We start from the raw sequence: 27718 nt of genomic DNA, 5'->3' as shown, positions 1-27718 counted from the left end.
CCAGGACCACAAGTGAAGGCTGTGCGCACCGCAGGTGAAAACAAGTCTCAGAAGCCCCCACAGTACTGGTGCACACACCATTGTATACAATGAATACATGAGCAGGCTCACCATTCTGCAGTAACCCAGCTGCCACATCAGCACCCACTCCCAGCACCTCTCTCCCCCTTACCGGGTACAAGTACAGGACCGCTCCCACCAGGATCAGGAGGAAGGTGATGGCGAATATAGCGAAGTCCAGCATCCTCCAGCCCTCTACTCCAATCTCTGCAGGAACAGGCCCGCTACACTAAGACAGACAGCTCTGCTCAGCCATCAACTCCACCTCCTGCCAGCCAAGAGCAATCGACTGCCGGAAGCATCGGCGAGGAGTGACACGTGGTTGATGTGTAGTCAGGCGGAGGGTAGAGCTGACGATGGCATATCAGAGGATACACCGTTTAGTTGAGATGTAGGACATGTGTACGGATGTAGTCGTACTGGTCACATATGCCTTGCTGAGTGTTGGAGGGTGTGCGTTATAACAAAGGGAAACATTTTTTCAGTTTTGGATAGAGTGGAGACGAGTTAGAACCCATGTTGGGGAGATTTCCTGTCATGTTTACCGTCATCAGTGAAAGTAACAATCACTACATTTTGGGTTGTCCCTGAACAGAAGGGAGACCTTCTAATTGGACAGTAGTTATGGTGACAACAAGGGATTGTTTCACTTTGGAGAGATTTCCTTTTACTTCCTGTATTGGCGTTGGGACAGGAAGTGAAGAGAAATCTCTCTACAAAAAACTTGCAGGATATATCCCACCGTTATTTTTTTACAAAGTGACACAATAATTGCCTTTAGTTCATCACCCCTCTGTCCCTTTTCCTTCTAAGTTGTCTCTTGTTGGTGTGATGTATAGACCTGTATATAAAGTTATTGGAATCTTTGGGAATTTTTTAAGTGACAAACTCTTGCTATGGCAGCACTCATGGGGTGTCGATCCCAATCCACACTCTGTGTGTCCATTGACGCACAGAGTGCAGCCCTCCCCGCCTCACTGGCTGTAATTGACAGCAGCAGGGGCCAATGGCTTCTACTGCTGCCTCTCTCCAATGAGGACAGAGAGAGCTGCTGCTTTTGTGCACATGGCTGGATTGAGATCAGATTCAGGTAAGTATATGGGAGGGGAGCTGCATACCTTAATACAGAGAATGTGGTGATCGCACTTTATGTAAAAAGTCCCATACAAGTGGATAACAAGTGCCAGCAATCCTTTGTGATGATCCCTGTGCTTTTTCACCAACATAAACAAATGTCTCCTTACCAGACCTTTAGACCCCCAAACCAAGAGGTCTAAAGAGCTTTGGGTGAATCGATGCCACAGGAAGGGCAAATCACTAAAGGTTACCACATGTGATAACACTGTCACATGACTCATTTGCATAAATGATCACGTGGGAACAAAATGTCCAATTCACAAAAATAAATAACGAATCTGCAGTGTTTAATGCAAAATTAAAAATGTGTCCGTAAATATCGCAAAAAAAATGCAGTAAGCTATTAAATCCAATTCACAAACAGAACAAAAAGTAAAAAAAGATGCAATATTTATTCAAAGGCAGCGAGGGGGTCTCTCCAACCCTTAGGGATCTAGTTGGAATTTTAAAGGGAACCCCATGCCAAAATTGAAAAAAAAAAACGGCGTGAGATCCCCCCCAGATCCATACCAGACCCAAAATCCCTCAGGATTGTGAAGGAACCCGCACGCCTTTTTTTTTTTTTTTTAACCACTTGCCATCCTGAGGATTTACTCCCCTTAATGACCAGGCCTCTTTTTGCTAATCAGCGCTGCACTATTTGAACTGATAATTGCGCAGTCATGCAATGCTGCACCCAAACAAAATGTAAGTTTTTTTTTGTTTTTTTTTCACACAAATAGAGTTGTTTTGGTGGTATTTGATCACCTGTGTGCTTTTTAATTTTTGTGCTATAAACAAAAATGACCAAAAATTTTGAAGAAAAATGATAGTTTTTTACTTTCGGCTATAAAAACATATAGTAAATTCAAAGTTAGTTATAGAGTTAGGACAAAATGTATTCTGCATGTTTTTGGTAAAAAAAAATCTCAGTAAGTGTATATTGATTGGTTTGTGTGAAAGTTATAGCATCTACAAACTATTGTATAGATACTGCAATTTACGACATTTGTTTGCTATACAGCGCTGCGCTAGTTTAACTGACAATTGCGCAATACGGTACATAAATGAAATTGACACCATTTTTTTGCTATACTGCGCTGCATTAGTTTAACAATTGCATGGTCATGCAGTACGGTACATAAAAGAAATTTACGCCTTTTTTCACACAAATAGAGCTTTCTTTCGGTGGTATTTGATCACCTGTGCACTTTTTATTTTTGGCGTTATAAACAAAATTTGACAAAAAAAAATTTTTGAAAAAAAACGACATTTTCTCATTTGTCATAAAGAATGTCCAAAAAACTCAAATTTCATCATGAATTTAGGCCAAAATGTATTCTGCTACATGTTTTTGGTTAAAAAATCCTAATAAGTGTATATTTATTGCTTTGTGTGAAAGTTATAGCGTCTAAAAGCTATGGCATAGCTAATGGAATTTACACAGCTTTTACTTTCTGACTGTTCATCACATTTCTTGTGCTAAAATGCTAGGACAATACAAACACCCCCAATTGACCCCTTTTCGGAAAGTAGACACCCTAAGCTATCTGCTGAGAGGCATCTTGAGTCCATGGAAGATTTATTTTTTTCCCACAAGTTTTTGGAAAATGACAAAAACATTTTATTAATTTTTTTTACACAAAGTTGTCATTCAAATTATAAATCTCTCAAACAAGCCATGGGTATATGTGGAATTACACCCCAAAATGCATTCTGCTACTTCTACTGAGTATGAAGATACCACATGAGAGCCTAGCCACATAGAAGGAGCCTGAAATCCAATGACCACTTTGAAAGCCTGAAGGTGTGTAACTTCCTCATTACACTTCCTCAATACTTATCACAGTTTCAGAGACCCTGAAATGCCAGGATAGCACCAACCCCCCCCCCCCCCCATCCCAAATGACTCCTTTCTGGAAAGTAGACACCCAAAGGAATTTATAAAGAGGCATGGTGAGTATTTTGCATATCTAATTTTTTCTCACAAGGTTTTGAAATATAAAAAAAGAAAAAGAAAGTTTGTATTTTCTTTCTTCATTTTCCAAACACTTGTGGCAACAAACGAGATCTGCAAAATACTCACCATGCTTCTTATCAAATTCCTTGGGGTGTCTACTTTCCAAAAAGGGGTCATTTAGGAGGGTTTGGTGCTATCCTGGCATTTCAGGGCCTCCGAAACTGTGATAGGTAGTCAGGAAGTATAATGAGGAAGCAGAGCTCTGTAAAAGCCTGAAGGTGCTTATTGGATTTTGGGGTCCTTTACTTGGCTAGACTGCCAAAAAGTCTCTCATGTGGTACCCCCATACTCAGGAGAAGAAGCAGAATGTATTTTGGGGAGTAATTCCACATATAACCATGGCATGTGTGAGCAATAAATCATATAAGTGACAATTTTGTGTAGGAAAAATAAAAAAAAAAGTGTTGTTTTCCAAAAACTTGTGGTAAAAAAAATATGTATTTTTTGCTAGGAAATTACTTTGAACCCCCAAACATTAAATATTTTATTTTAAAGCAGACACCCTAGTGAATAAAATGGTGAGTGCTGCAATTTTCTATGTCACATAGTACTCGCGCAGTGATTTTTCAAACTCAAATTTTTTTAAAAAAAATAATTTTTTTACTTTTAATGCAGAAAACACAATATATTGGCCAATTATTTGGTAAAATATAAAAGATGATGGTATGCCAAGTAAATAGATACCAGAAGTGACATGCTTTAAAACTGTGCATGCTCCGTGTAATGGCGACAAACTGCATATCCCCTATAACTTCAATGGGCATTGTCAGATATTGTTTTTTTGAGAAATCTGGGGTCTATCAGACTCTAGATATCTCCTCTGACCTTACATTATCTCACCAAAATCGGTGTGATCAGATGCTTTCCCAATTTACAAATGATGCTGTTTATATCCTGCGAAACTGAAGTGATGAAATGCTCGTAGCTTCTGATTTCTTAGACTATAGAGATGATTCGCACCATTCTGGTCTCCAATCAGCAGAAACACCGGCTGCATTCTCTGGTTCCCCCGATGGCACGGGACTGCCCGAGAAGGCAGCGGGGGTGGGGGGCATTGTCTTCTGCTGCTTGTAATAGCAATCCTGCAGCTAATTAGTCACTAGGATTTCTTTTACATGAAAGCTGATCGTCGGCTGAAAAAAACGATACCAGGATGATGCCTGCACCTATAGGCAGCATCCAGGTATACCCATTCAGAGTCCAGTGATGTACCAGTACGTCGCTGGTCCTTGTTTGGTATATATGCTATGTTTTTTTTTTTTGTTTTTTGTTTTTTTTTTATGCAGCCTGTGGGCTGAATGGAAAAAGAGAATATATCTCTGCCAAAAAAAGTGTGTGGTATGCCCACCATTAGAATATACCGCCCTGCATCCACCCACTTCTAATGCTGATCGCACTGTGCCACATGTGCCAATTCCAAGATTGTACAAATGTCTAAATAGTAGCACGCTTAAATAAAAATTAAAACTATCTTGCCACTTCTCCCCATGTGGTCTGGGCATCCGGGGGGGCTCCAAGTGACTATCTTTTCCCTCGTAAATCCAGAACTTATATGTATAGCCTGTTGCCCTCTCACAGGTCTTCTACATCTTGACCCCATATCTGGCACGCTTGCTGGGGAGAAATTGTTTGAATGCAAGGCAGCCAGAAAAATTAATGAGGGACTCATCAACACAGATTTTTGTGGAGCCGGTCAAATTCATTGTCACCCCCAGGACAACAGAATGTGTTGTTGAAATGCATAAAACACATTATACCCTCATATCTATGCCTGCCATGGCAGCAGAGGACACAGGCATATGATGAATCAGGTCTGTGGACCAATACAACTGCAATTCATTTTTTTTAGTAATGCCCATGTTGAGGGTTAGGCCCAAAAAAAATTAAATTCGGAAACAGTAATAGGTTTCCATGCGAATGGTCTGACAAGGTTTGAATTTGGGTTGGCGGCGATAAATTGTTGTGCATATAAATTGCTTTGATCCACAATCAATGCATACAGTTCTGTGAAAAACAGCTCCAAAAAATCAAGGGGAGTAGTTAAATTTGCTGTTTTCACGTGAATTCCAGGTTGAGCAGTATGGGTGCTGCAGAATTGTGGGCTGCTAACTGGGATTTGCAAGCACATCCGGAAGGATACTAGGGGCTCTACGGGCCTGTGTGCAAATTCTCGGTGGGTGCGAGACAATGCTCGCCACCGCACCAACTTGTACTGCACTTATGGGACTCGTCACGTCACCAAGTGATACTGTAGTGCTGGTATGTGAAAGACCAGGATGTACTAGGCTTCTGGTGCTCATCAGTTCACCAAAAGTTAGAGCGGCACTAGTACTGGCACTCTGCTGCATAAGAGAGCCAGCACAATTTACCGGCAAGTGCTAGCTGAGATCAGGCCTCATTCTGCGAACACTGCGGTTTTGTGTGCAATGTATCAAGTGACAGTGACCTACTGACACTGCACTTGCTGGGGGAGAAGGGGTGGTAAGCGTAGGGGCTAAATGCAGGTGCTGGGGCTGATCCCGCTAATGCTGTGTTTTTGGGGACATTATACTAATGTGAACGCTGGTATAGTGCTGATCTGATCAAAGATATTAATCCGTTCAGACACTATACTAGCAATGGAGGTTTATTGTATATGAGCGTGTTCCTGGCAATCAAGGGGTTAAATATGATGACTGGTGTACTGACGGGCAATCTGGCACTATCTAGGAGGGGCGTGAAAACCACTGGAGCACGAATCACGTATATGTACGTGATTTTGTGCACCCGTGCCGCCCTGTAGCAGTATTTCTGCTATAGGCCGGTCAGGAAGCAGTTAAAGAAGTGGTTTGCGTTACAGGGCTGCGTTAATTTGACTGATAATTGCGCAGTCATGCAACGCTGCACCCAAATGTACGTCCTTTTTTTCCCACAAATTGAGCTTTCTTTTGGTGGTATTTGATCGCCTGTGCATTTTTAATTTTTTCCTCTATACACATAAAAAGACTGAACATTTTGAAAAAAAAACAATATTTTCTAATTTCTGTCATAAAAATATCCAATAAACTCAAATTTCGTAATAAATTTAGGCCAAAATGTATTTTGCTACTTGTCTTTGGTAAGAAAAATCCCAATAACTGCATATTGATTGGTTTGTGTGAAAGTTATAGCATCTAAAATTTATGGTATAGATACTGGAATATACACAGCCTTTACTTTCTGACGGCTACATTTCTTGAGGTGCTAAAAAAAAGACCGACAATTTTGAAAAAAAAGCAATATTTTGGACTTAATGATATTAAACATGTCCAGTAAAAAAATTTAAAAATCAAATTTCATCATAAATTTAGGCCAAAATGTATTCTGCGACATGTCTTTGCTAAAAAAAAAAAAAAACCAATACAAGTAAATTAATTGGTTTACGTGAAAGTTATAGCATTTAAAAATGGCGGTATAGATACTGGATTTTTTTTTTATACTAATAATGGCGGCAATCAGCGACTTATGGCAGCGATCAGTGACTTATAGCGGGACTACGGCGGCCATTCTGACACTAGGGGGGAACTGACTTGGTGTCACTGATATCCCCAGTGACACCAATACAATGATCAGTGCTAAAAAAAAAGCACTGACACTGTACTAATGGCACTGGGCAGGAAGGGGTTAACAAGAAGGGCGATCAAAGGGTTAACTGTGTGATGGGAGTGTTTTACTAGGGGGTGGGGGGTGTGCTTCACTGTAAACATGCTGCTCTGGATGGCTCTGCTGAGCCATCCAAAGCAGTGTGCCCAAATTGACAGGGAGTTGGACTTTTGGTAAACAAAGCAGCCCTCCTCCCTGTCGGTGATCGCTAGTAATCAGCGGGCATCAGTGAGTAATCACCAGCTAGGACCCGGTGATTGACATCCGTGGCCGCAAATGGCAACGCTAGAAGGGAAATTAAAAATTACGTTCATATATGTGATTTTGCGCACAGGGGCCGCCCTGTAGCAGTATTTCTGCTATAGGGCGGTCCTTAAGTGGTTAATTTTAGTCTGGTGTTCCCCCAAAATCTATAGCAGACCTAAGGGCTGTTTTTTTTTTTTTTTTTATTTTTTTTTTTAATTTTGGCGTGGGACTTTCCTTACAACACAGCACAGCCATCTAGAGCAGTGTGCTTACAATGAAGCAGCAACACACTGCCCCCCCAGTAAAACTCCCAGCACACAGTTAACCCTTTGATCCCCCCTCATGTTAACTCCTTCCTGCCCAGTGCCATTAGTACAGTGTCAGTGCATTTTTTTTTTTTTAGCACTCATCACTGTATTGGTGTCGCTGGGGATGTCAGTGACACCAAGTCAGTTCCCCCCAGTGTCAGAATGCCCGCCACAGTCCCGCTATAAGTCGCTGATCGCTGCCATTATTAGTAAAAAAAATAATGTTGCACATTTGAGAACATTAATATCTCAATGGGCTAGCTGGATCATCCTGTAGACATCTATACCCTGGTAAGGACTTCCCTCTGGGTCATCAGTAGAAATACAGCTCCTCACACCTCTTCTCAAGATAGGCTCTGTGGGTGGTAAGGCTCAACAAGTGCCCCAAGAAAGGATGCCAGAATAGTGTGATATTGCTTCAGGGTATTTATTAATCCAAAACACAGGAATGAAACAGAGTAAAATCACAGAAAACTGACCATGTACTGGAATTAAAGATGGCCGCCAGACCAGCAAGGGCCTCGGCAGTGTGACGTCAGGATGCTGTGGCTCCTCTCTGATGCGTTTTGTGCTCTAGCACATAGTCATAGGGGGTATGCCTCAGGGTGGATTTGATTTAAATCAAACTGATTTAAATCACAATTTAAATCACGATTTAAATCACTAGTCAGTAAGGCTTGATTTAAATCCTAGTTTTCTACATAAAGACTAATTCTTGCTGGTATAACTTTAATATGCAAGTAGATGAAGATTTTTAGAATAACTTTTCATATTAGTTTTTTTTATCCCCAGTTTAATAGGTTAATCATTCATATTTGGACAACTTTTCTGTTGTACTTAGGAAGGAGAAAAATAATCATTACCTTAATAACAATTTAAATAGATTTATTCAACTGAAACAATAACATTCCAGCATATGTTATTTGCTTAAACAAACATCCATGTTTGTTAACTAATTTAGCTAAACAAAATATATATATTTTAAGAAACTTAGACTGTCAGCCCCTTCCTCCTCACACTTAGTTTGACTTTCTTCTTGTGCAGATCTATTCCACTCCAAACAATCAGAAAAATATTGTTTCTATTCTATTCACTGAACTTCTTGAAACTTAGCACTGAAGGGGTTGATTCTGTATTCATAGGTTTGTAGAAGTTAGGATTAAGGTCTTTTTCTTAACTCTGTTCATGTTATAACATTTTTGCTGTGAAGAAGAGGCATGTGATCTCCGCTGAGTCAAACTCAGTTTTGAGAACTGCAAAAGTAAACCAAGCATCTGTGATAATATCTTGTAGGCAGAGAAACTGCCCAATAATCTTACAAAAACCTCTGGAAGAGCATGACATTGTGAATGGATTAAAGGAATTTATTTACCCAAAAAATTAAACATATACAGCCTTATTCTACATAATTAAAAAACTAATCTTTATTTCATGATGGAATAACCTTTGGATGGTAATATATTTTCCTCAAAAAGCATTTTATTAAAAAAAATCCAACTTAAATAAAAAAATCCGATTTAAATAAAAAAAAATCCGTTTTTTTTTGTTTTTTTTTTTTTTAAATCATTGATTTTTATCCACCCTGGTATGCCTGCATGCGTCCAACGTCTGACGTGTCCTTTATATAGCAGTAAATGGTGTTCGTGTGCATCGCATCCTCCATTTTGCTGGCTATTTGGCGCATGCGCGGTATGACCGCCGCCATGCTAATGGTTACTTTGCATGTGCGCCGTGCACTGGCGCCATTTTGTTGTGGATTCGCGCTCCGTGTATGAAAATGCAGGATGCGTACACACCCCGGGGCCATTTTCCTGATGCCTTACCATGCATTTAACACTGCGATCACCAGGGAAAGGAAGACAAACAACAAAAATGTTTTTACTACCCGTTAATAGCGGCAATGTACTGATTGCAAGTATTGCTAACTATCAAAACATCAGTATACATGATACTGAGTTTATCTCAACCCACAATGTTGATGAACCTGCGCATGCGCAGTATCCCAGGTCTGATATGTATATTAACTAAATCTTTGTATTCAGGTTACCAAGGATATTATTATTGCTTATTATTATAAGTATACCCATGGAGCCATTAGTGCTCCAATGTGCATAATGGTGTTCAGTGTTAAATAGGTAAGTATCACACAACATGCTAAGATAAATAATGATTTATGTACAAATAAATGAACAATGAAAGATATAAATATATAAACACATGGTCTGTAAAAACTAGCAAGATAAAAATTACAAGATAACATAAAATATAAATAAAATAGATAAAAATGAATATATATAATTATAAAACAGATTTGTGCCATTATCACCACCCAAAATCTGTATGGCACAGTTTCATGTAGATAAATGAAGACCTGCTTATACATTCACAAAAGAAAAAGAGCAAAAACCCAACAGAAAAAGCAGTATATGAATTATGTTATAGAATAGAATAGCCAGAAATCAGACTAAGATAGCGTATTCTAAAATGTTTATAAGAACTATTTAAAATTGTGAGTTTGACATTAATTGTTTTATAGATAATAGCTAATATGCATTCCATATTTTACCATCATGACTTCACCCTCCTTTATGTTAGTGTCTTACGCTCTTTTATTGTCATCGCAATTTTAAATAGTTCTAATAAACATTCTAGAATGCGCTATGCTATCTTAGTCTGATTTTATAGCTATTCTATTCTGGTGAGTGCGTAATTTTATTATCACCAGAAGATTTCTAGAGGATCAGCCTCATCTGAGACTTCATGTCTATTGATTAAACAAGGACTTTGTCATTTTAATAGCACCTTGGATCACCTTAATAGATGATTATTCACATTATGTCACTTTACACAATTTTATTTATATTTATTAGTTTATCACTAACAGTGGCACTATTTTCACTATATGATTATTGACAGTCATATCATTGATTCATGACATTGCATTTTATTTTAATTTATTGCATTTTATTGTGCTCAGATATTTACGTTATTTAGCGCTGCACCCTATTTTGTCTTTGGTCTCAGAAGGTTCTTTGATGCCTTTTCGATGATACAGCAGCTTGCCAATTAGCACTCACTTTTGTGCATTTTTTACCATATAATTAATTTACAGGTATTGGAATTTTTTTCCCATGAATTGCGCTTTCTTTTGGTGGTATTTGATCGCCTGTACGTTTTTTATTTTTTGCGCTATACACATAAAAAGACCGAACGTTTTGAACAAAAAACAATATTTTCTCATTTCTGTCATAAAATATATCCAATAAACTCAAATTTCGGCATAAATTTAGGTCAAAATGTATTTTGCTACGTCTTTGGTAAAAAAATACCAATAACTGCATATTGATTGGTTTGTGTGAAAGTTATAGCATCTAAAATCTATGGTATAGATACTGGAATTTAAAATGGGAAAGTACACAGATTTTTGTCATACAGGTATGCAGAATAGGTAGATGGATGTGGGAGGGAACATTTTTAAGAATAGTTATTGTTAGGCTTTTCTTACACTTAAGATGGTTGCAAACCTAAGTTGTTTTGTTTGTTTTTTTGGGGGGGAGGGGGGGTTATATAAAGTGAAACAATAAACATGTCATACTTACCTGCTCTGCACAATGGTATTGCACAGAGCAACCCCAATCTTTCTCTTCTGGGGTCCCCCACTGGTAGTCTGGGCTCCTCCTCTTCACAGTGTTCCACCATAGGAATCTGCTTGCAGATGGATCAAGTAAGGTAGGTATTTAGGGGTTGAAACAAACTGTTAATTTGTTAGCCCTACAGAACGGACAAGCACAGTCTACATGTGTTTTTCTGCTTCACTGCAACAATGAAATAGGTAACTTTATTCAGAGAAAAACTATAGAGTTTACTATATTTGCAGCTTCAAACTTATAAACACTGCCATCTACTGGTTAAAGAATATATCTCTACTGAATAATGATGTAGTTGTTGCACGAAATACATGAATACTGTATTCCAGCACAAATATTGCAACATTTTTACCCTAGTGCAGGGAATTCATTAAGGTAAAAAATTTTTTCCCTTTAGAACCACTTTATTATGTAGGATAAAACAGTAAGAAATGTACCAAACAGGCCATTGTAGAGAGTATAGTAGTCAGGATTATGTAATGTGCACTGTTTTCTGTGTTGTAAGTTTCATACTGGCCATTATACTTCCGTGCCGGCAGAACACAATGATCAGTGTTGCCAGCTAAAGGGTTTAGTTTTTGGTAGAGTGTAGAGGTATTAGAACAGGTTTTATTATTAGGTTTTTATTGTTGTCTCTGCCACTGTTAGGGAGATTCACCTTCTCCATTTGTCCTGTTTACCATTATCATTGAAAGTAAATGAAAATCACAAATTTTGGGTTGACACCAGAACAGTAATAGAGGGGAAATCTTCCTATGGGGACACTAGTTATGGTGACACTCCCAGATTCTTTGACTTTGGAGGGATTTCCTTTCACTTCTTATTTTGGCTAACGCACAGGAACATGTAAATCTCCTCATTAGGGCAGAGATGGCAAACAAAACTGAGAGGGGTTGTAACCCTCCCTTATTCTATCCAAAAGGAAAAAAAAAAGTTTGCCTTTAGTTGTACTTTAAGCTCTGACTGGAGTTTACATTTAAAGTGCAATGATCTTTCACTTTACAAACACAAAGCATCCATCTGACCTTTTTCAAACCATTCAAATAGGTGTTCTGCATAGATACAGTTTATGGGTGATCATTATTCTCCAAATATATTTCAAGGTTATGAATACATTTTGTGCAATGCAGTGTAGCATGGCAGTATCTAACCTTTAGACTGTGAGATATAATTCTTAGCTCAGCATAATCTGTTGAGGAACCAGTACAATAAGGAAGAAACTTTGTTCTTGTAGTATAGATGATAGGACATGCTGATCTCAGCAAGTGCTATGATATGAGTCACACAACTTTTCTTCTCTTACTCCTCTCTCAGCAGCGTATACCCTCTGCAACTGTTCAGGCTGAACACCATCATTAATGATGACACTCAATCGGCATCTGCTGCTTATTTCTAACTCGACGCTTCATGGCGGGGGATATCTGGAACACTGCCAAGAGCATATACAAAAGTTTTTAGGGGTGTAAGTGAATGCATTAATGGCTTGTGATTGTTACTGCTGGCTTGGGTTCTGTCATTTTTGTCTTTCATAACCAGTCTAGTCACTCATTCTTAAATTGTTTTGTAATAAACATCAACACAATTATTGCTACTGAGTATGGGAATGATTTGAAAATCAGGCGTTTGATACCGAAAAGTTATATATACAATGCTTTGTTGTGATCTCACATTTCAAGCCAAGCAGTTCTTAATGTGCACAACTTCTGATGTTTTTATTTTTCTTTTCTTTTTAGACAAGTGAAACGTGTCCTGTTTGTGCCTTATGCGCTTCATGACAGAGATGACTATGCCAGGACCGCCAGGCAGAAATTTGAGAGCCTAGGTAAGTGTCAATGACAGGGTTTTATCCACTCTTGTTTGGCTTGAAAACTGTAAAAATCACAAGTTTTACATTCTCTCTGACAGCTGAGAAAAACAGGAAATGTGTTCCCAACAGTTACTTTAGCAAGCGAAAGATCTATGATGAGTACATGTTCTTTTGCTTGCTAATAAAAATAAAATACAAAGCACAACAATGAAGATATCTATTCAATGTTAGCTCATTGTTCTAAAATAATCCTGTTTATGTTTTGATTACATTCATTGGTAATGTTTTTGTTTTGATTGTTTATGCAATTGTTTTGATTTGTTTGTAATTGTTTATTTTGATTACATTCATGTGATATTTCTGTACAAGAGGCATCTTCCAAATCCTTTTATTTTTGCCAGACATTGGGTTCACTTTGAAAAATGTATGTCCACCTTGCTTAGTAAATGGTCACTTAGTTAATAAAAAGGGGAAGTTGTGTTCACTCCTGAATACCTAATCATATCGAAGAGACAATAAAAGGGCAGTATTGCCAAAGCTTTTTTGGCTATACTTCTCTTTTGGGTCACAGGAGTGCACTTACTTTTGTTCTCCTGTGACCCAGAGTCAGCTGATAGTGAGCTATTGCCTGCTGTCAGCTGATAGACCGGAGCCACTCCAGGCTCTGGCAGGATCCTGACAATATTGTCAGGATCCATCCAGCTGCCTGATTGACAGCTAACTTTGCCTCTCAGCGAACTGTTTTCTATGGTCTTGCTTCCTCCTCTCCCCATTTTGGCTACTACTGTGTTTCCACCCACCCTCTGCAGTGCATAATGCCAGGGTGGTACTAGTTCCCTGCATTTTGAAATTTTTGTTTCTGATGTGCCTGGTGCCGAAAGTCTGAAGTAGGCCATACGTGTGTTTGGGGAACATCATGTATTGGCCATTAAACTGAGCATAGATTTAAAGTCTTACTTGATCTTTTCCTGGCTGCCCAAGAACTTCTAATTATTGCCTTCTTTGGTAACAGTCCATTTCTGACAGTTCTAGAAACCTCCCACCAGAACTGCAGAGAATAGTGGACTGTCCCCTGTTGGCATGCTTACCCATTGCTCTTGAAACTCTACTTGTTTGCAGATGTAAGATGATATTTGTCACATCCTGGATTTACTAAAGCCACCACAGTATTTTACAGATTAATACTCTGTCTATAAATTTTTTTAAAAAATGTAGAGAAAGCAAAATTGCCTGCTAGCACATTAATACTCCACTTAAAGGGTAAAAAAATTAGCTAATAAAAAAAATTATAATATAGTGTATACAATTGCCACTCAAGTCATATTGTAATTGAATGTTATTAAAAATTACCTTTCCTTTTCAAACTGCAGTGCTGTAATTTTCTGTCCAATGCAATGCCTATCTCTACCTGGAGGTGTTCTATATAGAGATGGTATACAGAACCCCTGAAAATGTCATTTTTTGCTTGAGTGATTGGCTTATTGATTTTCCCAGATGTCTGCAATTAGATACAAATCAGATTTGTATCTCAGCCGCAGTAAGACATTTGAATGGTGTAAACGTTTCAAAGATGGGCTTACGTCCGTCACTGATGATCCCAGCCAGGGTGGTTCTCAGACCACAGCAGTCATTCCTGTGAACATTCAGCACGTGGAATGCCTGATCCTGGATAATTGACACATAACCTGTCGTGAAATTGAACAAGACACAAATCTTACTGTGGGAATGGTGAACACAATCATTACAAAGTGAAGCAGGCTGTCCTAGGATGGTTCAGGTGTACTGACAAATTTTTCTATGCCGAAGCTTTCCAGGCTTCAGTTAAATGCTGGGATAAGTGTATAAATGTATCGGGAGTATGTTGAAAAATAAATGCAGTTTCCGTTCCTTGAAATTTGTTTTTTTTATTATATAAACTCAAGAGACCCGGCTTAACTTGAACACCCCTAGTAAGTTTTGGTGAGATACTCCCTATGGGAAATCGCATCTAAAAGGGATGCAGACCTTGCCAATTTTCTCATTAGAGCCCTGCTGGTGCAGCAGCTGATTGATAATTATAAAGTCACTCCCATACAGATTCTTAGTACTTGGACACAGACAAACAAGCAGCTGTTTCTTCAGCATTGCAGAGTTTGTTTGTTAAAATCCTTGCAATTTACATAGATCGCCCAGAGGGGGAATGTTTTTTTCGCGCCTCAACGTGCATTCCAGACGCCATCTTAGTGAGGTTACACATGCCAGCCTGCTTCTACCTCCTGTCACCACGTTACTCCTGGGTGCAGACGCAGCTGTCCGAAGCCGGAACACAGCCGTTCCTCAACTTCTTGGAAATTGTACTCAATACAAGCCTGTTTTACTACTGTTACATGTGAGTATTCCTATATTTGGTATTTATTAAAGTGGTTCTGCTGCACTTAAAGGCAAGAATGAGTGGTGCATGCTGGGATAGCCAGCAGTTCAGATTCACGGAAATAAATACCTCCGGGCTTCAGATGCCCACAGCCATCATGGCACCTGCCTGCTTCCGAGATCATGGTAAATTTTTAATAATTACTAAGTAATTACAATGCTTTTACTATTGAATTATTCCAATTGTTAATGCTATTTGAAAGGTCATCGTGGATCTTTTACCAAACATTTATTAGGGGGACTGGAGCTCCGCTTTAAACCCAAAAGTAATCATTTCTCATATTGCAACTTTCCAATTCTTAGATGTGATGGCTGCGTTAGTTTCTTTTTTAGGATTTTTTTCTTTATTTTCACCTGGTGATCTGGCCAGTTAGGGGGAGATTTACTAAAACTGGTGCACTCAGACTCTGTTGCTTCTGTGCATGGTAGCCAATCAGCTTCTAACTTCATCTTGTTCAGTTAAGCTTTGAACCTGGAAGCTTATTGGTTTCTTTGCAGAGCTGCACCAGATTTTGCACTCTCCAGTTTTAGTAAATAATCCCCATTGTCTGTAGTCTTTCAACAGAACAACCTGTCCTGCAAATGTTGCAGTTAGAGGGTTAAGGTAAACCATTTATCAATGTCACAATCGCGGCGTCAGACCCCTGACCTTCTCACCAAACTCGTGACCGAAGGACTAGCCGATCTAAAACCGCGATGTCACGTGCGTAACAATGCCACACCCAGCTGCACCCTGCACAACGATTTTCCATCAAATTGGATCACAATCGATGTACCGGCAGCCTGAGCGATTGTTACTCGGTCAGGTTAATTACGCAATTAACCCTTCACACTGCCACCACCTCCTTTTTGTACAGAGAAAGAGGTAACTCGGCAATATCAGCTAAAACACTATAATGGTTGAGATAATCATCTGCATAATACGGACACTGCAGGTCGATTATGCAGAGAGTTAAACAAACACAGTAGCATTCTCCTTAGAGGCAGGAATTCGTAAATTGCAATAAAGCGCTATAGAAACAGTTCAACACTTTCAGAAGGAAAGATTTATTACTAAAAGGTCAAACGGGTGCAATAAAAAGATGTAACTAAGATATATATATATATATATATATATATATATATATATATATATATATATATATATATACAGAGACTAACAGTACAGCAAAGAGATATCAGAGAGAGGTGAAAGGGTTAAGGTACTTGCCAAAGTCCTGGGTTAGCAGATCCAAGTTTCAGAGCGAAAGGGCACGGGTCTCCCCAGGTGGTACTGATGTTAAAATGGGAGACATCTTCAACTCTTTTCTCTTAGGCCTGACAGCCTATTTTGTAGTTCCCCAGCAGGAGGTGTCTCTGAAGTCAAGGACCAATACCCCGTTTAGGGCGTGTAGGTATGGGCGGATACCTCAACTAGAGCCAAAATCTCCCTTAGCTCATATTTCGGCCCATAACTTTCCATCTGCACAAGTGACATTCCACCCGCGGGTAGATTATTATGCAGACACGTCTGAGGATTGATTAGATATGAATTATGAAATTATACACTGAACGGTTCACGAGATCTATTTTTCGGCTTTCCTATGTATTCGAGATAAGGCAAGTGACCCATCAAATTGTTTGTCTTCTCTTAGCCAATCTGACGATATGTCTGGTTTTTATGTAAGTCTCTCATATTCCAAGATATGAGACATTAGGGGAAAAATGGATTTTAACAAAGGTTATCTGGTCGTGTTTCCTTGGAAGGTTCTTTGAACTCCTAGGAAAGCTTGCCTTATCTTATACGAGGTGTTACATTTTACAGGTTTGGACAGGGAGGCCCTGGCTCAGAGAGAGGTTTTATAGCTCTGGGCTCCCTGCTGGCTCTAGCCTGCCAGTGACCCATAACCAGATGTCACTGTGGCTGAACAGAGAGGAAGGGGGAGAATGAGGGGGGAACATGGAGAACTCTTAACAAAATGGAGGCTCGCGTCAGTCTCTGGGTATACGCTGTTACAATCACTATCAGGGATGCTTACAATGATCAGCTTTTATTCATTTCTGTAAAACCTTTATTCAAAATGGGGAAAAAACTGTTGGTGAAAGTACTTATACAGTAATATGTTAGCTGGAGTTCAGCTTCAATTTGTTAATGTATCTAAACCTGCTAGCACTTCTACCCTTCACCAACTTTCAATGCTGCTGTCCAAAGGTGTCTCTGTTGCTCCTTCATCCAGATTGTAGACACTCTAAGACAGGAAGTGTCTTACTGAGTGGATCACAAGGTGAAAAAAAGGGAAAATGCCTAACTACTGGTTCACACCTGAACCAGGTGGTGGAAACCTGTGTTTTTGTTTTTTTTTATTATTTCTGTCCCCATTTCCCGTACCGCATTCGATGCACACAGGGTGTATGATCTGCTGCAACTGTCAGTAGATTTCTAATGACACCCCAAACGTAGATCGCAAACGCAGTGTGTTTGCCTGCACTGGATCACGTGATACCTCACTACTCACTATCCATTAAATGCATGTGCCTCTACTATGGGGACTCATAAATTTTAGAGTTAGGACCACAGATGATCAGGGTGCCGTGTCGTGGCTCTGTGGCTTACGTATGTATTTGCAAATGTGTGCTAACTAAACCCCTGTTATAAACGCATACTGTTAGACAGGTTAATTCGGTTGTTAGCAAGCTGGCTGGCAAGTTGTCCAAGAACATTGTTCTCTCCCCCTTTTTTTCACTATGTGATGCCTGTTTATGTGTCCTTGCTTCATAAGCCAGTTATAGACTTGGGCGGGTGGCCACTTTTATGCATGTTTGAGTTTTTGGTACGTGGGTGCACTAGGGCCCTGGTTGCCATTGTGCTACATGCTGGGGTCCAGTGCACTCCTTTGCCTTTAAGAGGGGTGGCTCCCTCAGGTCCACCTGCCCTTGATCTATCCATTAAATGCATGTGCCTCTACTATGGGGACTCATAAATTTTAGAGTTAGGACCACAGATGATCAGGGTGCCGTGTCGTGGCTCTGTGGCTTACGTATGTATTTGCAAATGTGTGCTAACTAAACCCCTGTTATAAACGCATACTGTTAGACAGGTTAATTCGGTTGTTAGCAAGCTGGCTGGCAAGTTGTCCAAGAACATTGTTCTCTCCCCCTTTTTTTCACTATGTGATGCCTGTTTATGTGTCCTTGCTTCATAAGCCAGTTATAGACTTGGGCGGGTGGCCACTTTTATGCATGTTTGAGTTTTTGGTACGTGGGTGCACTAGGGCCCTGGTTGCCATTGTGCTACATGCTGGGGTCCAGTGCACTCCTTTGCCTTTAAGAGGGGTGGCTCCCTCAGGTCCACCTGCCCTTGATCTATCCATTAAATGCATGTGCCTCTACTATGGGGACTCATAAATTTTAGAGTTAGGACCACAGATGATCAGGGTGCCGTGTCGTGGCTCTGTGGCTTACGTATGTATTTGCAAATGTGTGCTAACTAAACCCCTGTTATAAACGCATACTGTTAGACAGGTTAATTCGGTTGTTAGCAAGCTGGCTGGCAAGTTGTCCAAGAACATTGTTCTCTCCCCCTTTTTTTCACTATGTGATGCCTGTTTATGTGTCCTTGCTTCATAAGCCAGTTATAGACTTGGGCGGGTGGCCACTTTTATGCATGCTGTCCAAAGGTGTCTCTGTTGCTCCTTCATCCAGATTGTAGACACTCTAAGACAGGAAGTGTCTTACTGAGTGGATCACAAGGTGAAAAAAAGGGAAAATGCCTAACTACTGGTTCACACCTGAACCAGGTGGTGGAAACCTGTGTTTTGTTTTTTTTTATTATTTCTGTCCCCATTTCCCGTACCGCATTCGATGCACACAGGGTGTATGATCTGCTGCAACTGTCAGTAGATTTCTAATGACACCCCAAACGTAGATCGCAAACGCAGTGTGTTTGCCTGCACTGGATCATGTGATACCTCACTACCATATGATCCAGTTGCAGTGCATTTCTAAAAGTAGTGCTTGCACTACTTTTGGTGATAACCAGTGCGATTTCAGCCCATTCAAATGAGTGGGCTGAAAATTTCATCACACAGAATCAACAGTGCGATCACGTTCCTGTGTGATTCCTAGTGTGAAAATAAGAAAACGAATGCAGCCACCAGATTTACGGATTGTTAAGCTGAAATATTTTATATATTTGGCTTTGGGTTTAATACCACATTACCTTTACATACATTACATGACAACACATGCCTTTGTTGGGGCTGTGAAAAAAACATGCATAGTGTTATTTTTCACCCAAAGGCTAAGTTTACCTTTTGCAACATGTTACATGTTGCACCTGTATTTAGGTGGTTGAAATGCCTTTCCCCTCCCACCCTCAAACCACAGGGATCTGTGAATGAATGAATTACAAGTTCTGCCTGCCACCACAGCAGACAAACTTGTACAGTTGAAACTCAAAAAATTAGAATATCGTGCAAAAGTTTATTTATTTCAGTAATGCTTACTTAAAAGGTGAAACTAATATATGAGATACATGCAAAGCAAGATAGTTCAAGTCGTGATTTGTCATAATTGTGATGATTATGGCTTACAGCTTATGAAAACCCCAAATCCACAATCTCAGAAAATTAGAATATTGTGAAAAGGTGCAATATTCTAGGCTCAAAGTGTCCCACTCTAATCAGCTAATTAAGCCATAACATCTGCAAAGGGTTCCTGAGCCTTTAAATGGTCTCTCAGTCTGGTTCTGTAGGAATAACAATCATGGGAAAGACTGCTGACCTGACAGTTGTGCAGAAAACCACCATTGACACCCTCCATAAAGAGGGAAAGCCTCAAAAGGTAACTGCAAAAGAAGTTGGATGTTCCCAAAGTGCTGTATCAAAGCACATTAATAGAAAGTTATGTGGAAGGGAAAAGTGTAGAAGAAAAAGGTACACAAGCAGCAGGGATGACCGCAGCCTGGAAAAGATTGTCAGGAAAAGGCCATTCAAAAGTGTTGGGGACTTTCATAAGGAGTGGACTGAGGCTGGAGTCAGTGCATCAAGAGCCACCACACACAGACGGATCCTGGACATGGGCTTCAAATGTCGTATTTCTCTTGTCAAGCCGCTCCTGAACAACAAAAAACATCAGAAGCGTCTCATCTGGGCTAAAGAAAAACAGACCTGGTCTGTTGCTCAGTGGTCCAAAGTCCTCTTTTCTGATGAGAGCAACTTTTGCATCTCATTTGGAAACCAAGGACCCAGAGTATGGAGGAAGAATGGAGAGGCACACACTGCAAGATGCTTGAAGTCCAGTGTGACGTTTCCACAGTCTGTGTTGATTTGGGGAGCCATGTCATCTGTTGGTGTTGGTCCACTGTGCTTCATTAAGTCCAGGGTCAACGCAGCCATCTACCAGGAGATTTTGGAGCACTTCATGCTTCCTTCCGCAGACGAGCTTTATGGGGATGCTGACTTCATTTTCCAGCAGGACTTGGCACCTGTCCACACTGCCAAAAGCACCAAAACCTGGTTCAATGACCGTGGGATTACTGTGCTTGATTGGCCAGCAAACTCACCTGACCTGAACCCTATAGAGAATCTATGGGGCATTGCCAAGAGAAAGATGAGGGACATGAGGCCGAACAATGCAGAAGAGCTGAAGGCTGCTATTGAAGCATCCTGGTCTTCCATAACACCTCAGCAGTGCCACAGGCTGATGGCTTCCATGCCACGCCGCATTGAGGCAGTAATTGCTGCAAAAGGGGCCCAAACTAAGTACTGAGTACATATGCATGCTTATACTTTTCAGTGGTCCGATATTGTTCTATGTACAATCCTTGTTTTATTGATTGCATGTAATATTCTAATTTTCTGAGATTGTGGATTTGGGGTTTTCATGAGCTGTAAGCCATAATCATCACAATTATGACAAATCACAGCTTGAACTATCTTGCTTTGCATGTAATGAGTCTATCTCATATATTAGTTTCACCTTTTAAGTTGCATTACTGAAATAAGTGAACTTTTGCACGATATTCTAATTTTTCGAGTTTCACCTGTAGTTCTCAATGGACTATGAGTGCGGTACTCACCACACTTGTTGAATCTTCCCTCAGCTCTCCAACTGAAAACTCATACAGAGGTATAGGCAGATAACTGGTGGAAGAGTTTGCAGTAGCCTGACATTTCACCCGCGATCCACTGATCATGGGTGCAATGTTTGCAGGCTCCTGCAAAATAAATAATGAATGCACTTTTTTTTTCCCCTGCAAAAACTTGTGCATTTACTTTTTTTTTCAAGGGTGAACCTAGCTTTTAACCACTTTTTTTTACTGGAGCATTATTAAAATTTTTTACACACATTAAAATCTACAATATTTTACTAGCAAGTACTTTAAACATTTACTTTCCTATTACCGTCAAATAATTATATATTTTCCAAAAGCAGAGACTCTAGAGAGTAAAATGGTGGTAGTTGCTATTTTTTCTGTCACACGATATCTGCACAGCTATTTATCAAATTCATATTTTCAGGAAAAAATAAGATAAAATGAATTTTTGTACAAACAAGCACAATTTTATCCCCAATTTTTTGTTAAAATTTAATACATTGGGGTGTATTGCATAAATGGGTACCAAACATGTCAAGCCTTAAAATTGCACATGCCCATGAAATTACAAAGAACTATGGAATTCAAAATTGTCCATAGGCAACATTTTAAAAGATTTTACAGATTATCATTTTAGAGTTAACTGTAAATTATGGCCCTAGATTTATTCCTTCTATCCTGATGTTCATGGAGGTATCTCACATGTGTGACACAATTAACGTTTATATACACCTGCTTGCCGTACACTGGGCATTTGCATTGGAGTGTGTGCATGGGTGATGGGGATGCTTTAAAAAAAAATTATTTAATATATATATTTTTTACACTTTTTTTTTTAATCCATAACATGATCGTAGAACAGATATTACTTTGTTGCTGAAAATGTCTTGTAACAATTGCCATAATATATGAATGACAAACAAGGATACTAGACTATAGAACTTTGAAAACTTGTTATATTTTATTAGTACTACATTTTATTTTATGAATGCTTTGAATGACATAGACTTCCCCGTTATAGATGAATCTAGGATTGCTAGGTTGTATTGGTGTGTGCGAATGAAATGTACACTGCTCAAAAAAAAATTAAAGGAACACTTCTTAATCAGAGTATAGCATCAAGTTAGTTAAACTATTGGGATATTGATCTGGTCAGTTAAGTAGCAGAGGGGGTTGTTAATCAGTTTCAGCTGCTTTGGTGTTAATGAAATTAACAAAAGGTGCAATAGATGGGCAACCATAAGACGACCCCCCAAACCAGGAATGGGGGGGGGGGCCACTGAAATTTTTTCTTTACTCATCTTTTCTGACTGTTTTTCACTAGTTTTGCATTAGGCTAGGGTCAGTGTCACTACTGGTAGCATGAGGTGATACCTGGACCCTACAGAGGTTGCACAGGCAGTCCAACTCCTCCAGTATGGCACATCAATATGTGCCATTGCCAGAAGGTTTACTGTGTCTCCCAGCATAGTCTTAAGAGCATGGAGGAGATTCTAGGAGACCGGCAGTTACTCTAGGAGAGCTGGAGAGGGCCATAAAAGGTCCTTTAACCCATCAGCAGGATCGGTATCTGCTCCTTTGTGTAAGGAGGAACACGATGAGCACTGCCAGAGCCCTACAAAATGATCTACACCAGACCACTGGTGTGAATGTCTCTGATCAAACAATCATAAACAGTCTTCATGTGGGTGGCCTGAGGGCCCGATGTCCTCGACTGGGCCCTGTGCTTACTGCCCGGCACCATAGAGCTCAATTGGCATTTGCCATTGAACACCAGAATTGGCAGATCCACCACTGGCACCCTGTGATTTTCACAGATGAGAGCAGGTTCACCCTGAGCACATGTGAAAGGGTCTGGAGAAGTCATGGAAAATGTTATGCTGCCTGTAAAATTGTTCAGCATGACCGTTTTGGTGGTGGGTCAGTGATAGTCTGGGCAGGCATATCCATGGAGGGACACACAAACCTCTACAGGCTAGACCAGCAATGGGAAAACTACGGCTCGCGGGCCGTATACGGCCCGGCGCACCTTTTAATCCTAGCTCCCGCTAGGCTCCTCTCACAGTCTGCCCTGAAGACCGGTGTAGCATGAAAATCTGTCTCCTATGAGGATCTGTCCCCCTCGACGTATCTGGGCATGTGCCGGAGATCGCCGATCGGCTGCTAATGCCTGAAACTGGCACATGCGCAGATACGTCGAGGGGGACAGATCCTCATAGGAGACAGATTTTCATGCTACACCGGAACGGTGCGGGAACACGGCGAGAGGAACGCGGGGAGCAAAGGTAAGTGAATTGACACAGGGGGGACTTGGGGACTTAATATGGGGGATGAATTAATATGGGGAATGAATTACTATAGGGGGGATGAATTACTATGGGGGATGAATTTACTATGGGGGATGAATTACTATGGGGGATGAATTACTATATGGGGGATGAATTACTATGGGGGATGAATTACTATATGGGGGATGAATTACTATATGGGGGATGAATTACTATGGGGGATGAATTACTATATGGGGGATGAATTACTATATGGGGGATGAATTACTATGGGGGATGAATTACTATAGGGGGGATGAATTACTATAGGGGGGATGAATTACTATAGGGGGGATGAATTACTATAGGGGGGATGAATTACTATAGGGGGGATGAATTACTATGGGGGGATGAATTACTATGGGGGATGAATTACTATATGGGGGATGAATTACTATGGGGGATGAATTACTATATGGGGGATGAATTACTATATGGGGGATGAATTACTATGGGGGATGAATTACTATGGGGGATAAATTACTATATGGGGGATTAATTACTATGCTTACTATGGGGGAATATTACTATACTTACTATGGATGACACATACACATCATTCATCTACTCTTGGTCCGGCCCCCGGGTCCAATATATGAACCCATTGCGGCCCTCAAGTCAAAAAGTTTGCCCACCCCTGGGCTAGACAGTGGTACCCTGACTGCCATTGGGTATCGGGATGAAATCCTTGGACCCATTGTCAGACCCTACACTGGTGCAGTGGGTCCTGGGTTCCTTCTGGTGCACGATAATGCCCAGCCTTATGTGGCGAGAATATGCAGGCAGTTCCTGGAGGATGAAGGAATTGATACCATCGAATGGCCCCCAAAATTATCAACCTACAGAGGACTACATTCAAACGATGGGGTATTCTTACGTTCCTAACACATTACCCAGGACATAGTATAGATATCCAACATGATATTTTTCCCCATTGAGATCTGATGTGTTTTCAAAGTGTTCTTTTTAATTTTTTTTGAGCAGTGTATATTGTGCTTGATGAGCTGCATCCCGGGCTACAGTAACTGGCAAATAACAACTGTGAACTTGAGGGTGACATAATACAAAATACATTTGTTGCACCATTCATTAGTCCTGCTCTGCACCCAGAAGTGATGTAATACATGTAATACATAGTTCATTAGTTCTGCAGGGGGATCACGGGAAGGATGTTCCCCAATCACCTCCTGCTCTCACTGTGGAAAGAAAATTAACATGGAGGAATGGGAGAATCCAAAACCACTGCAGGCCCTCCAGCTGGGGACACACCTTCAAAAATTTCTAAGCTGGCTGTAAAAATTGATGGCAAGCTCACAGTTGCCTTGAGCTTGATTTAACCCCAAGTTTACCCTGCTGTTTATAAACCTATGTTGGTAGATAAGGGGTTAATAAGGCAAAAATATGGTTCTTTTAAAATAATCTTCACATTTTTTTTTAGAGCATTGCATAGTCACCATTGTCAGATGTCTTGGCGTTATTCACACGTTTGTTAAAAACCTCAATATGTTTTCAGGTTATGGCCTAGACAGCATACATGAGGCAGTGGATCCTGTAGAGGCGGTGCAGAAATCAGAAGCTATATTTATTGGTAAGTACCATTTGCAGTAAAGTACAGTTACAGTACATTATGTATCCATTCAGTACAGAAAAAAAAATCAACACCAGAAATCAAAAGCTATACTTATTGGTAAGTTCAATTTGCAGTACAGTCCTGTTACAGTGCATAATTCATTTACTACTGTGTAGCACCCTTTCCCGCAGAAGCTCCTGGTAAATGATAGGTTCTTCTACTGTTTCCAATAATGACCCAACATGTAACTGAACCTGACAACACACTGACACATCAATGGCAATCATTGGGCTTTATTAAAACTTACAAAATACAGTGGTTCAATAACAGTGACACAACACAATACACTAGTAGTGAGGTTAATAGTGTTGACGTTTGTACTTTTTTTATTATCAGTGAAGGGCCTTACCAAAAATGTAATGGGTGATTGCAGAACAATACTACAAATTACAATAAGAGCAGTCAACAAAGCAAATATTTATTCAAACTAATAAGACAAATGCATGTAAATGCAAAAAACACAATTAGTGATATAACTGATGATATGAATAGATAAAGTGCAATGAATAACCCATTATAAAATGTGCAAAAATGATATGTTTTTAAATAAAAAGTGGCAAACGCATAAAACACAATTAGTGATATAACTGATGATATAAATATATAAAGTGAGATGAATCCCAACATCCCTTGTATATACAAAGCTTAATAATTCATATTATAAACTTCATAAATACTATAAAAAACGCTTGCAAATGCATACACATTAAGCTAATATAAACAAATGTAAAATACCAAATTCATAAAAAGTCCCAAAATATCCCAACATTCCAGATTTCTCGCTTGTTTCCATTCCAATAGTATATTGCTCCCTTACACCCTGGTCACACTGATCCCGACTTTGAAATTGTGCGTCTTACAGTGAAGCATGATGACATGCCGATTTGAGGTGCGATTTGCAAGACATCTGACACCTATGTCTATGCAAATTGCATCAAAAGTAGTGCATGCACTAATTTAGAAATCGGTGCGGCTCTGACCATGTAGGAACCGCACCGATATGACTGCTGTAATTGCGCACAATAGGGTACAACTTGCCATGACGAGTTGTCAAGTTGTATGGCATGCAAATCGCATGCCTAGCCGCACCCAGTGTGACCGAGGACTTAAGGATGCATATCTCTGGAGTAGTGTCTATAATGGCCGAACACACACTTCTGGGTGTAATGACGTTTAGTGGCCCCCTCTTCTGACACATTTCGTCACGTGATCAATGACTTAATCATAGGACCTATGCATCCTTAAGGGGGCAATATACTATTGAAATAGAAGTGTAAACAAGCGATCAATCTATTGCACTGGATGTTACAAGTGCACCATACGTGTAAGTATTTTTAATCTTCCTTTAATAAACAATATCAAGTTACTCTGATACTGCATCATGGGATCTTTTATGTTTTATTTTTCACATTGATTTGGCTGGAGTCTATGGTCTTAAAGTGACACTTGCCTATTACAAGTGAATTGGAGGAATTGGAGTGTTGGGAAGCGTGTTTGACCTTACCTTTTTTGTGGGTCAAATCCTGAGGTAAGTGGCAGCATTGGAAGGTGATGGTTCACTCTGGTGGAGCACATCACCAACTTTATATTGAGCACTCATGACATATGCATGCCATAAAACACGATATTTTGAAGAAAGACATTTTCGCACTGGAGATTTTGGGACTTTTTATGAATTTTTGTATTTTGCACTTGTTTATATTAGTTTAATGTGTAATGCATTTTTTATAGTATTTATGAAGTTTAAAGGGGGAATATAAATTATTAAGCTCTGTATATACAAAGGAGGTTGGGATTCTTTTTACTTTACCTATTTATATTATAACTTATATCAGTAATTGTGTTTTATGCGCTTACATGCATTTGCCATTTTTTTTTTTGCACATTTTATATTGGCTTATTCACTGCACTTTATTTATTTATATCATCAGTTATTTCACTAATTGTGTTTTATGCATTTACATGCGTTTGTCTTTTTTATTTAAAATATTTTTGTTGCAGCTTTTATATTGGATTATACACATTTTAGTTGTGTAACACTTTTTCCATATTGATTTCTATTGGTGTTTGAACACACAGCAGTGAGGAGCTACAACATAATATATATGGTTTTTGATATGTATTTGGGTTAGTGCATAGCTTTTCTTTGTTTGGTTTATTTCTCCAAACTAAAGTGACAGATATATGGCTAGCTACTGAGACCTAATTTCTATTTATATATATATATATATATATATATATATATATATATATATATATATTTATAGACGCTAGCTAACCACTGGCCAGTGGGGAATATGCACACAGTCTGATAGTGGTGGCACCCTCTAAATATGGAGTCCACAGGGTAAATTATCTTTGAAAAGTGTCCCAAACAATTAACAGTGATAGGGTGCAATAGGTAGAAGCAAAGTTCTATACAGCAAAAATGTCCAAAAGCTGCTCACCACT

The 27718-nt window shown here is 39.6% G+C and overlaps 2 protein-coding genes across 3 annotated transcripts in view; one reads left to right on the top strand and one right to left on the bottom strand.

The window, feature by feature from the left end:
* The window catches only part of CYP20A1 (cytochrome P450 family 20 subfamily A member 1), a 62813-nt gene extending 62465 nt beyond the window's left edge, over positions 1 to 348 (bottom strand). Inside the window, exon 1 of the mRNA XM_089670598.1 lies at positions 173 to 348. Within this exon, the coding sequence (XP_089526724.1) occupies positions 173 to 244 (72 nt within the window). The 5' untranslated portion in view covers positions 245 to 348. The remainder of the gene's footprint in view (positions 1 to 172) is intronic.
* The window catches only part of LOC149473762 (alpha-aspartyl dipeptidase), a 57413-nt gene continuing 30038 nt past the window's right edge, over positions 344 to 27718 (top strand). Inside the window, exons 1-4 of one of the 2 annotated variants that reach the window (XM_089670604.1) lie at positions 344 to 451; positions 12333 to 12480; positions 12752 to 12840; positions 25151 to 25225. In XM_089670604.1, the coding sequence (XP_089526730.1) occupies positions 12377 to 12480; positions 12752 to 12840; positions 25151 to 25225 (268 nt within the window). In that variant the 5' untranslated portion in view covers positions 344 to 451; positions 12333 to 12376. The remainder of the gene's footprint in view (positions 452 to 12332; positions 12481 to 12751; positions 12841 to 25150; positions 25226 to 27718) is intronic. The other variant, XM_089670610.1, reaches the window with a different exon arrangement.

Source organism: Staurois parvus, unplaced genomic scaffold (genome assembly GCF_062004578.1).
Source record: "Staurois parvus isolate SC_StPar_1 unplaced genomic scaffold, SC_StPar_1.0 ptg000011l, whole genome shotgun sequence".
Classification (NCBI taxonomy): Eukaryota; Metazoa; Chordata; class Amphibia; order Anura; family Ranidae; genus Staurois; species Staurois parvus.
This window is presented reverse-complemented; position numbering and strand designations above follow the sequence as displayed.